Genomic DNA, 12,384 nt, shown 5'->3' on the forward strand with positions numbered 1-12,384 from the left:
TGGGAGACGGGCTGGTTTTCTGCACAATAGCTGGATGGTTTTATGACTCCAATCATAAATCCCCGCGTGGAAAGAGAGCCACGGGGGTATGTGTGACCTCAGAAAACCTACAGTGAGCATCCCCTCCGGATGGTGGGGGAAGGCCACGTGAGCCTGGGCTCTGGTCGGCTGCCAGACAGGTTGTTTTCCTTCAGAGCTGCTGTTTTTCTCATCCGTGAAACAGGCAAATGATTCCTTATACAAGGTATATCCTCCGTTTTTGCAATCCTGGGCTTCTGTGCCTCGCAGGACAGGGCTTGTAGACACCACCAGCATTCACTGACCAAAAACCAAAGGGGGACATGGAAGGAATCTTTGCGGACCTCATGCTCGTCATCGGCCCACAGACCTCATGGGAACTGAAGCCCTCCTGTCTAAAACAGAGGGGGGGGGGTTCGTTTTGGTGATTATTTTAAGGAGCTGAACTCCTAATTGTTACTGTGGAAAGACGCCTCCAGTGTTGTCTCCAGCTGAAGCTCCAGACGAGGCGGTGTGGGAGAAAAGCACTGTCGCCAAGCTGTCACTGTCCCCGGGGCTCGGCCATCCCCGCTGCAGTGTTTTTCTGCACAAGGCAGTGTCTTTGTGCCCAGTCCTCTGGCCCGCTGCTGTGGGAGAGCGAAGGAGAATTCCAAGTGTGATCTGTTCCCACCAAATGCACCACCCGACACCTCCTTCTGGCCACTCTGTGTCTCCTTCCTCTTCTGTTCGGGGACAGGTAGCACATTCCACCCCACGGAGGAGAGCCTGCCTGCATGATTCTGGTTGAAACCCCGATGGACAACAGAATCACTTCCCTTGGGGCCTCACTCCCAAATATAATCCACTGGATATTCTTCTCCAAGATTTTAAGTCCGTGGCAAGTCCCAGAGGGGATCCCCGGGGCAATAGTGGGAGCCAGTGCGGCTCAGCGAGAGGATGGGGGGGCGTCCTCTGCTGCAGTGGGAAGCAGCTGAGCTGGTGAGCTGGTGAAGAAAATGCAGGACCAAAATACCTAAGTCGGGATCTATCTTCCACCCCTCCGTAGCGCTGGACCTGGTGCAAATCGTGTACAAATTAGTGCACAAATACTTTACTGTGCAAACCATCTCAGCCGTCCAGTCTGCTGACGCAGTGGGAAGAATGAGGGTTGTTGTAAGGATTCAAGAAAATGTGTTCAAAGGAACAAGCGCACTGTGTAACACCCGGTAGGCCCTTGACAATGTCCGTGACCATCCCTGCTTCAATTTAGGGGGCTTTGGCCCTGGGAAGAGAAAGGTTAGGGGCGCTTAGGTGGTGCGGCCAGCTCTTGGTTTCAGCTCAGGTCATGATCTCAGGGTCGTGAGATCGAGCCCTGCATCTGGTTCCCCACTCAGCACAGAGTCTGCTTGAGAGTCTCTCTCCCTCTGCCCCTCCCGTTCGTGCTGTCTCTAACATAAATAAATAAATCTTTTAAAAAGAGAGAGAGAAACGTTAGATTCTGAAAAAATAAATAAAAGGCTTCATGCTCTAAAACAGAATTTATGAAAGGAGAGGCAGTCTAGAAATGTCCAGAAAGAAGGATAAAGTTCCAGAGCACCCGCACCGCTATTTCTCCGGGAGGGGCTAAATGTCCTCCTGAGTACAGCCCCGCTGTATTTCCCCAAGTGTGAGCTGGCCTGGAGTAATGCATTGGCCCAGCCGTCCACATCGGTAAGAGCCCCAGGAATGAAGGTCTCCTGTGTCTTTCTTCTGCCAGGTGCCCACTGGGCGAGCCTCTGCCCAGGATGCCCGCCCCCCCCGCCCCGGGGAGCCTTCCACTTCCATCCGGCAAACACTTTCTGCCTGTGAGCCGCCTGCCCATCCCTCTGTCTCATGCTCCCCAGGCTCAGCTTTTCTGAAGAGTACGCAAAACTTGCTCAGTCGAATTGTAGCGAATTTTATTTGTAAAGTGCTCTGGGGTGACACTTCCCTTGGACTGTGTCTTTCCTAACTGGCGAGCTGCTTATGTTATTAGGGCTGTCTCTCACTTCCCAGATCCTCCCGAGGTGACTGCTTCCCTTCACCTCCTTGGTGGCTGCTTAATATTCAGTGCCATTTACCTCTCGTAGCTGTCCTGGGGGGCCACACGCGTGCGTGTGTATGTGTGCGTGCGCACGCACATGCTAGTATTTTATAATGATGTGCTTACTGCACACCTGCTGACGGCTTTTCTTTCATTGCACTATTTCTAATTTGACTGCTATGTTCTGACTCATCAGTGGTAGCATTATGCTTTAATGGATTAGCTGGTGCCTAAAAATAGCCAAACCTCATGCGAGCAGCACAGAGGTCTTTATGGTCCCTTAGCAGCCAAGGCAAACCGACTTGCCAGCATTTCACATGTGGGGCTTGGTGGGAATGAATCCTAATGTATCAAAAAATAGATAGTGACCTCCCTGTGTGCAAAAGCCCAGCGCTGGGGCTGTGGTCCAGTTGTCGGTGATAATCCTCCTCTCGATGCTCAAGCCAGAAAGGCTCCAACAGAAAAAAATGGTATCGAACCACATTTCTGTTGATGTATCTGTGACCCCTCCAAAAAAAAAAAGAAAGAAAAAGAAAAGGCTCTCCTTTAGTCTATGTGTGACCAGGGAATCTTATGTGTATTATGGAAGCAGACTCTCATTGTTGCTTATAGCTGTTTTTTAGTTAATAGACTTTATTGTTTAAAGTAGTTTTAAGTTAAAAAAAAAACAACTGAGCAGAAAGTAGAGGGATTCCCAGGCACAGAGTTTCCCCTATTATCAAAATCGTGCACTGTGTAGTACATGTGTTACAACCCGTGAGCCAGTATTGATACATGATTATTAACCATAAAGCTTACGTTAAGGTTCATTCTTCATGCTGTACATTCTGTGGGTTTTGACAAATGCAACATGTCATGTATTCAGCATTGCTGTATCATTCAGAGTAGTTTCACTGCCCTAAAAATTTACTATGTTTCCTGTGCATCCTGCCCATCCCCACCCCCACCCCGGAGCCCGGGCAACCCAACCACTCATCTCTTCCTGTCTCCGTAGTTCTGCCTTTTCCAGAATGTCATGTAGTTGGAATCACACAGTATGTAGCCTTTTCAGACTGGCTTCTGTCACTTGGCAATATGCATTTAAGGTTCTTCCATGTCACTTAGTGGCTTTGATCGCTCATTTCTTTTCAGCAGAGACTAATATGTTGTTTTTCTAAAGCACACCTTTTAAGACCCTAGAGGAGGAGGGCAGGTGGGATAGAATTCTGTGTGTCTGAGAGCTGCTCCAGCCACCTGTTGAGTCAGATCCTAATGGGGCCTCCCTGCAGTGGAGGCTCTGGGAGCCAGCCTACAGCATATGAGGAGAACCCAGCATGTCAGTCGGGATCTGTGTTTGGGGGCGTCTCTGAGCTAGGGTGTGGGCTTACCGAACAACCCTGAAACACTTCCACCAAAGACTGAGTCAGGTTTTAGCATTAACGTGATTAAATGTTTTAAATAGAACACTCACAGATATTCTTACACTCAACTGAAGAGTTGTGACTGTTTTTAATAATGATTTTTAAACACTGGAGAAAATGGGTCTCTCACTTAGCCACGTAATCATTGCTCCATGTTGAGAACATAATCATGCACACTGGCCTTTAAGGAAAGCAGATTGGCTTTTTTTTTCTCCTGGTAAAACAGGATCAAGGATTTCACTTGCAGACAAAGTTGGCAATTCCCAACTTAATCATTTCACCAAAAGCAAGCCATGTTCACTGAAGCCCAGCTTCTGAGAGATCTTGCTGATCCCGGGTAGGGGCAGAATTTGTACGTTTGGGATAGTGTCAAGCAAAAATGTTTTGTAAAACAGATGCCCTTCACATTTGTGAAAACAGGGATTCTCGTGGAGGAAAGGGGAGACATATTTAAACAACAGACGTTTTGTTTTCTTTATATCTTGTTTTTGGTGGTATGTACATATGTGTGTATATAGACATAGCACCAATCTAAGATTGAAATATACACGCAAACAGCAAAAATATGTGGATACGCATACAGTGTTTAGATACAGTAGTTGTTGACTAAGTAGTTAAAAGAATTTTATTAAACTTACACACAGAAGAGCTAAAAATGATCTTAAAAGCCAGTCATTAGCCAGACCAGGAAGGTGACGTTGAATAAATAATCATCAGCCCGGAAGCGAGGATGTGTTGCCTCTCTGTCTTGGTTCTTCCATCCTGAATAGAAATTGGAGGTGATCGTTTTAGAGGAGTTGATTTGGGATGGGGGGATGCTGGAGAGAGGGAGGGGTGGGCAGATTTCTCATAGAAGCAGCGGTGAGCCTGCCGCAGCAGGAGGAGGGCAAGAAAGGGTGGAAAAGGACGGGCGGTAACCCGCCCCTAAAAAGGAAAGGTGCTGGCTACAAGGCATCCAGAGATGAAAGGCAGACGGGCCTCAAGCTGACATAGGACAAAGGCTATTCATGCTCACATTTCATCCTGCAGACTGCTCAAAGTGTCTGGAAAAGAATGTATTTATGGGTTGAAAAAAAAAAATGGGCCGTGTTAGCCGCCAGAAGTTATGTAACATGCTTGGGTTTTATATGGCACTGCCCTCCTGGATATATTTTCCTTGGGGTTTCATCAGAGACTCTTTGAATCCCGGCATGATCATGAAATGAATTAATGATTATTAGCACATCTGAAAGAGCAAAAGGGAACTCAGGAGTGGAGAGAAAGCAACTGAAGTGTGATTCGGTGAAATCAAGATGAGTTGAGGCAGCGATCACTCAGCCCAGAAAGCTGCCGGTTCAGGGGTCAGCCAGACCCAGGGAAGGCTCTGCTCTTCTCCCTGGGGAGGACCGGAAGTCCAATTTAGTCCTAGCTGATGAAAAGAAACAAGGACAGGCAGAGCCTTCCGGCGTCTAAACATTGACCTCTGTTGGCCATTGGTGCCATTACAGTGTTTTTACGTAGAGAAAGCGAACACGGAACTGGTTATTCTTTCGGATTTTTACTGAGCACCTGTTACACTCCAGGAAGTATTCTACACTCTGGTGAGAGAACAATGAGCGAAACAGGCAATATCTCCACCCTGGTGGAGCATATAGTCTTGGGGGAGTCTGGGGGAAGAGGTGGCACAAACAAATACGTAAGCAAATATAATAAGTGCTATGGGAAAAAAATAAAGCAGCCTTAGAGAAGATGGGGATGCTAGGGATGGAGGGTCGTTACTTTAAATAGGGTGGTGGTCTGGGAAGCTCTCTCTGTAAAGGGGAACAGGAGGCAATAGTACACAGGGCAGGAAGGATCCCAAATGGAGGGAACAGCAGATGCACAGACCCAGAAGCTCGTGTCTTTTGGAGTTCAGTGAGGAGACCAATGTCACTACAGTGCAGTGAGTTGTTCGTGGCGGCTTTTTCTCCCAGTGAGAAGCTGGCTTGGCCAGGGCAGTGGTGGTGGAGGCAGGAAGATATAGTCTCATTCTAGATATATTTGGAAGACGGAACCAACAGGATTTGCTTGTAATTTGGAGATGTGCAGTGTGAGAAAGAGCTGAGTAAATTATTCCCAGCACCTTGACCTGAACCCCTGGAAGCATGGGGATGCCATTCATGGAGAAGACCAGAGCAGACACCAGTAGGCAAGGGCCATACCAAGGGGGGCTATTTGGGACACGTAAAATTCGAGTTGCCAATAGACACCCAAGCGGAATCATCAGATAGCATGGCTGCCATTATCCAACTCCACCCCTGTGAAGTTACTTGTTTCATTTGCATGTTCTGTCTCCCCACCGAAGGCAAGAACTGGATCTTCAACCAGAGGTACACTTTTCTAGTCCCCAACACTTACCAGGTGCTCAGGATTACATATTGAACGTTACTAAAACTGCAAACCCTGGAGCGTGAACACTTGATCAACAATATCTTGAAGCTCTTGGCATCATAGGGAAGACCCACGTGGGTCTCAAATTCAAGCAATTCACAGACTGATCATTCTGGTTTCAAGTAACATCATGTCACAAAATCCTACCTTCTTTGTTTCATCTCCCAAACAGTACAACGTGTTTTGAGGTAGATAATGCTCCCCACCAAGGGAATTCCAAGGAGATCAACCTAACCATCTCTATTCTCACAGAAAAATCCCTCAGTGTGATTTCTTCATTAACTGTTAATGATCAGTTAACCTTTAAAAATGTTTGTGTCCTTTTGACAAACCTAATTATGAAATAAAAATAGATTTGTTATGAATACTTTAGTGTGCTTATTTGAGATGTGTGCAACAAGAGTTTGACTTTCACCAAAGAAAGAGGAAAAAATTTATTTTAGGTCACATATATGCAGATCAAAAAAAATGTATCATCTAGATAATTCAGTCTACATAATTAGGGAGGAGAAAAATATTAGTGAGGATAAATATTAGCAAAGATAAGTAATTAGTGAGGGCAAAAATAACATTTGGCCTGAGCTATCCTGTCCACTGCTTACAATGATCAGATTATCTGAATAGTCTTTTGCTCCTAGTTTGCATAGACCCAGCTGAGGATGTACGGTGTGGTATCTTTTCCCAGGAGAGCAGAGCTTCTCTGGGAGGAGACAAAGCCAGAATTTAGGAGGAAGGGACCAAAAGCAAGCCTTTGAAGTGGTAGAGAAGACCTTCCCCAACCCGTCCAGGTTAAAAATAAATTCTATTATTATCAGCTCTTTTTAGTCCATAGCTCAAATAATCTTCTCTCTCCTCATCACTTTCATGAATTTTTAGGTGGGCTCTTCAAGCTATGGACCACGTTACAACATTTAATTCCAAGACTTGTCTTGGGAGTTTTGAGATGAAAGAGTAATGAAGGGCTTTCAAAATGCCCCCAAACATTATGATGTATACAATGGGAAGCATACGCATCTGCATCATAGCTTTCGGAGTGATCGGCAATGTTACCTCTTATAAAGGCCTTGAAGACATTTCTTCTTAAAAATGAATCTGCAGATACTTGGTAACATGTGGACGTTTTCAGTTAGATTTGTCTACAAGTATACAGTAAATGTTATATTCAGAACATGAAATGTTGGCTGCTCTGAGGAGTTTGTATAATATGGCTCACACACCAAGAACCTGACCATTAGCAGGTGTCAGACTGTCCGTCAGCAAGGAGACACAGACTCTACCCAAGTACAGGGGATCATGTAGGAAAACACAAAGTCATAACAGAGGCCAGTGTGTTTAGAATTAGGGTTTGTAGTGTTATGGACATTATATTACCTCTGACCAGTGTTAGGCGGGGATAAGCAAATAGATTCTTAGGGGGTATTTACACTTGAGAAGTTTTTTCTCTGACTTTCAATTGCAGCTAAACAATCCCCACTTGAAGTAGGATTTGTTCCTTCTGCTTGGTGTATGATGTTAATGGCTCTAAGAGGTTTGGGACAGGATTTATGGAACCAGCTCCAGGCTGGTCCTCCACTTGGAACTCGGTGGGCATCCCCATCTGATACTGTAACTTGTAGGTATCTTTGTACATACGTATATGCAAATACATATTTGTGTGATATAATGTTAGTTCTGTAATTAAATATCAGCCTCATCACCCATTATGTAGGGAGATGAGAATTGTATGAGTAGATGTAAGGCAGACACTAGTCCACAATTTTCTGAACAATGAAATAAAGCAATGAGCTTGTGTCATGGGATCTTACTTATTTCAACTAACATTTATCACTGTTGGGGGTAGTGGAAATGTTAAATTCATCTCTTTTAGTGGCATTATAATATCTTTGTTCACAGGGGCAGAGATAGGAGCATAGGGAAAGAAAATGGGTTTAGGGGGCCAAAGACTGGGATTAAATCACTATTCCATCAGCTCATAGTTATGATGTTAGGCAAGTGATTAAATCTCTCTGAGACTGTAGTTCCTTATTTGTAAAATTGGAACACTAGTACTTTTTTTTCACTAGTCTGCTGTGAGCATAAACAAAATACTTTTTGTGAAGTTTGTACCTAAATGTTTGACAGGTAGTAGACACTCAAAAATTTTTAGCTCTCTTTACGTTATTAAAATAGCCCAGAACAATTCCCCCCCCCCCCCGATAATATGCACATTTATATGGGCTCACGCTCACACACACTCTAGAGTAATAAACTTGAACATTCACTCCAGTTGTTCCCTCTAAAAATACTTACGACTTTTATGGAACAAATAAAGTACATCATTCAAGAAGCGTGTGTACAACTAAATCAATCATAGTTATCAAAAAAGATAAAGTAGGTAAAATAGAAAGCCATAGTCCGTATCACATGGAAATTTACCACTTTTTAGATTTGCGGCTGGGGGGGGATATTTTAATTACTTCTGTGTTTGTGTATGTGTGTCTGCATAAAAATTCAACAAAGCATTTTTAATATTATTATATATAGTCAATATTATTTTGATTTACCCACATCTATCATTTTCATTGTTCTTTGTTCCTTCCTGCATCTACAAACTTCCATCTAGATCGATTTCTTTCTCTACATAAAGAAGACTCGGTAGTATTTTCTTTAGTGCGGATCTACTGGTGGTGAATTCTTCCATCTTAATTACCGTTTGTCTGAAGAATGTATTTTGCCTTACTTCCTGAAGGCTCCTTTTGCTCAATATAGAATTCTTGGTTGGCAAATCTTTTTCTTGAGTGTTTTAAAGATACTCAATTGTCTTCTAGATAAAACAGTTCCATTTTTTAAGTCAATAAATTTTTATTTAAGAGATTTCACATGGGATTCCTTCCACTGTGGATCACCTTAGCTCCTCCAAAGTGGGAGTCACAATCTTCAAAATCGCCTGTCTACAAAGAACTTTTGTTCCATCCACAGTTGTCACTGTCAGTCAGCCCATGGTTCTTATGGTTGGGCTTCTCTGATCTCCACATGAATATGGACAGACTTCACAGACTCCCCACCTGTAATCTTTGCACTTGCTTTTGGTTTTGTTTAGCTCACAGACAAAGACTTAGACAAGTGCGAAAAAACAAATCCGCTTGCAACCCAGAACTCATTGTTCAATGGGAATTTTGATACAGGTGAGAAGGAACATGATACCCAAAATAGTTCCATTCTTTTTAGTGAGAAGTCAACTATGAATTTAATTGTTGCCTATTTGGAGGCAATGCATATTTTATTCTGGAGACTTTGGGGATTTTCTTTTCCTATCTTTGGTTTGTAGCAGTTTAGCTGAGTCCTGCTGAGGTGAGAAATTCGTTTTCTTTTTCCTGCTTGGGGGTTAGGCCTTCTTGAATCTGCAGGTTATTGTCTCATATCAATTTTGGAAAATTCTGAGCTATCATTTCCTCAAAAATATTCCTCCTGCCCTATGATCTCCCTCTTCTCCTGGTATGATTCAATTTATGTGTCTGTTAGACCTTCTCAATGTGTCTTCTATGTCTCTCACCTCTCCTCTCCTCTATGTTAGCTATCTTTTTGTCTCTGTGTCTCATTCTGTATAGTTCCTTCCAAAGCACTAATTAAGGAATCCAGTTCGCCAGTTCTCTCATCAACCACATTTATTCTGTTGGAAAATCCACTGCAGTCTCCTGATTTTAGTGAATGTATGTTTCTTTATTCTAGAACTTCCATGGATCTTTTGAAAACAGATTCTAGTTCTCTACCAAAACCCTCAAACTTGTCTTTAATCTCCTTAAATATTGTAAACATAGGTCATTTTAATGTCTGTATCTGATGACTCTTACTTCAGAAGCCCCTGTGGGTCTGTTTCTATTATCTGTTGTTTCTACTGGTTTTTTATTCATGTCCTCTGGTCTGTTCATGGACCTTGCCCCTCTTTTTTAATTGAGTGTCTTTTATTTGAAAAACTGTGGAAATAATTCAAGACCTTAACCCAGTTTTAGGGGTTAAGATGATTAAAATCTGAGTTTCAGACCTTGAGAGGGCCTGTCTACTTCTGGTTCACCTTACTTCTAGAGTACAGCACTCAGCACTTTGGGGTCACAGCCCAAAAGAGTAGAGCTCACCAGAAAGCACCCTCCCTTGGTACACCTGAAGGGTACCCTGAATTTCATTCCCTACTCCCCCATCCTCCACCCCCTTGAGATTACCAGAGGTCTACTTGGTTTTGAAACTGCTCAAGTTTGAAATGTGCAGATGCCCTCAGGGGAAAATAGGTTTAAATCTCTCGGCCATCACCCTTTTCTGAGCCTTACCTGGTGTTTTTTCATTATCTTATTTTCTGTCTAATGCCATAAGAAATCATTATTTACATTTTGCCCTTAATTTTTGTTTGGTTGGTTTTTGTTCAGAGCATTTAGTTGTCCTCAGTGAGAAGATTGTTCCAGATTACCTAGTCTATTATCCCTAGAATAGCCATGGAAAATTGACTCTTTAAAACTACTTCATTGTTTTTTTTTCTTTTTTATATAGCATAAAGTTGAAGAAAAAAAATTTCTATGAAAATTAAACTGTTAGAACCTCAAGTGCATTTCAACCTAATTTAATGGCAACAGTAGGACTTTCACTGGACACTGTCTCCTTGCTTTGCTCACCTATCCCTATTTCTGGGAGTGTCTTCTCCTTGCAACCACACCTGTACTCCACTCCCTGTTATGTTTTAAAACTCAGCACAGTGTATCCTCATCCAGGAAGACTTCCTTAATCACCTCCTCTTCAAACTGGTCTATGCCTTTCCTCTGCCCTCCAGCAACTTAATGTTGGTATTCAGTATTATAACCCCACTTGCCACATTTATCAGCAATTGTGTTCATGTGCCTCTTTTGCCCACTTGATTGTGAACTACTTTGGGACCAGGACTGGCTTTTTCAGTTTATTTCCTTAGCACAGTGCGCACATTGGCACATGGTGGTAGAGAAAACAGCAAGCTCTTGAGAGTCTATTGAGCTTCCCCCACTTTTGATAGTTGTCTTCAAACAAATGCACAGGCTGATTTGAGTACCTGGTGCTTGACCCTGGATGGGCCAAGTACTTGAGCTCTCTATGTCCTAAATTTTACCCTCTCCCCAACATTGTCCACTCCTCAAACCTTCCAAATGTTGCCCAGCCTTCAGGGTCCCAGGGAAGCCCTCCCTCTTTACTACAGCCTTCACTGGTTCTGCTCCCCTCAATTCCTGAGTACACACTCATGTATCAGATAAATATTTATTAAGCTTCAACCATGTGCCAGGGGCCCTTTTAGGGGCCAGGGATACAGTGATAAACAGGGAAGTGCTGCCTGCACACAGTCTCACTCTGATTCCTAAGTAGCCCTATCATACATGAGAATAGCATTTTTCCAGTGAGCTGATAAAGTATAAGAAGGTATCTTGTGCTCGAGTCCCCTGCAGAGCCTGGCTCAGTGCTGAACACTATTTATCTGTCCTGGCATCCTTGGGGGCCGATCCATTTGTTTTAAAGGAGGCCAGCTAGAGAGCTGATACTTAGTAAAATGGTATTTTGAATACTAAAGGCACTTTTACTGGCTTCTTCCCAGCACCGATATATGGTAGGTACACGTACAGCCCAAAATCAAGAGCTTCATTTGTGTGTGTTGGTGGATGAGGCTTGGGGAAGGAAGTCTTCCCCCGCCTCCCCCCGCCAGTCTGGCTCATGCACGTGTGGGTGTGTATGGCATAAAACAAGAATCAGATGTCTTCATCATCCCTTTGCCTGTCTGTCTCTCCCTGTTTCCACAGGTCAGCGTGGAGGTTTTGGTAGAGTACCCTTTTTTTGTGTTTGGACAGGGCTGGTCATCCTGCTGTCCAGAGAGAACCAGCCAGCTCTTTGATCTGCCGTGTTCCAAACTCTCAGTTGGGGATGTCTGCATCTCGCTGACCCTCAAGAACCTGAAGAACGGCTCTGTTAAAAAGGGCCCACCCGTGGATCCCGCCAGCGTCCTGCTGAAGCATTCAAAGACCGACATCCTGGCAGGCAGCAGACACAGGTACGCGGAGCAGGAGAACGGCATCAACCAGGGAAGTGCCCAGATGCTGTCTGAGAATGGCGAACTCAAGTTTCCGGAAAAAATAGGATTGCCTGCAGCGCCCTTGCTCACCAAAACAGAACCCAGCAAGCCCACAGCGACGAGGAAGAGGAGGTGGTCGGCCCCGGAGACCCGCAAACTGGAGAAGTCAGAAGACGAGCCACCTTTGACTCTTCCTAAGCCTTCTCTTATTCCTCAGGAGGTTAAGATTTGCATTGAAGGCCGGTCTAATGTAGGCAAGTAGAGGCAGTGTGGGGAAAAGGAAATTCGGCTCTCCCTTACCATTTGTATCCAGATTACTGTACTGTAGGCTAAATAACACAGTATTTACATGTTACCCTCTTTAGGTTTCTGTTCTAACCTTGTCATTAGAGTTACAGCCGGTGTTGCGCAGGAGACCGGTGCACTTGCTTTTCCAGGAGTGTCTGGCAATGACAGTGGGGGGG

At 44.1% G+C, this 12,384-nt stretch overlaps 1 protein-coding gene and 1 non-coding gene across 15 annotated transcripts in view; both read left to right on the forward strand.

Moving 5' to 3' along the window:
• Window positions 1-12,275, forward strand: part of ATXN1 (ataxin 1) — a 380,804-nt gene extending 368,529 nt beyond the window's left edge. For 12 of the 14 annotated variants that reach the window (XM_081827636.1, XM_081827640.1, XM_081827641.1 and 9 more), the window contains one exon: window positions 11,652-12,275. In XM_081827636.1, the coding sequence (XP_081683762.1) occupies window positions 11,652-12,182 (531 nt within the window). In that variant the 3' untranslated portion in view covers window positions 12,183-12,275. Of the gene's footprint in view, window positions 1-223; window positions 10,762-11,651 lie in introns of those variants that run through there. The other 2 variants (XR_014147496.1, XM_081827647.1) reach the window with 2 other exon arrangements.
• LOC115942405 (small nucleolar RNA SNORA40) lies at window positions 8,923-9,047 on the forward strand. The gene has a single exon (XR_004077013.1). It is a non-coding gene; the product is annotated as a small nucleolar RNA SNORA40 (small nucleolar RNA).
• Window positions 12,276-12,384: the final 109 nt, after the last annotated feature.

The sequence above is a fragment of the Leptonychotes weddellii genome, chromosome 8 (assembly GCF_054177405.1).
Source record: "Leptonychotes weddellii isolate Sample4059 chromosome 8, ASM5417740v2, whole genome shotgun sequence".
In the NCBI taxonomy this organism is placed as follows: Eukaryota; Metazoa; Chordata; class Mammalia; order Carnivora; family Phocidae; genus Leptonychotes; species Leptonychotes weddellii.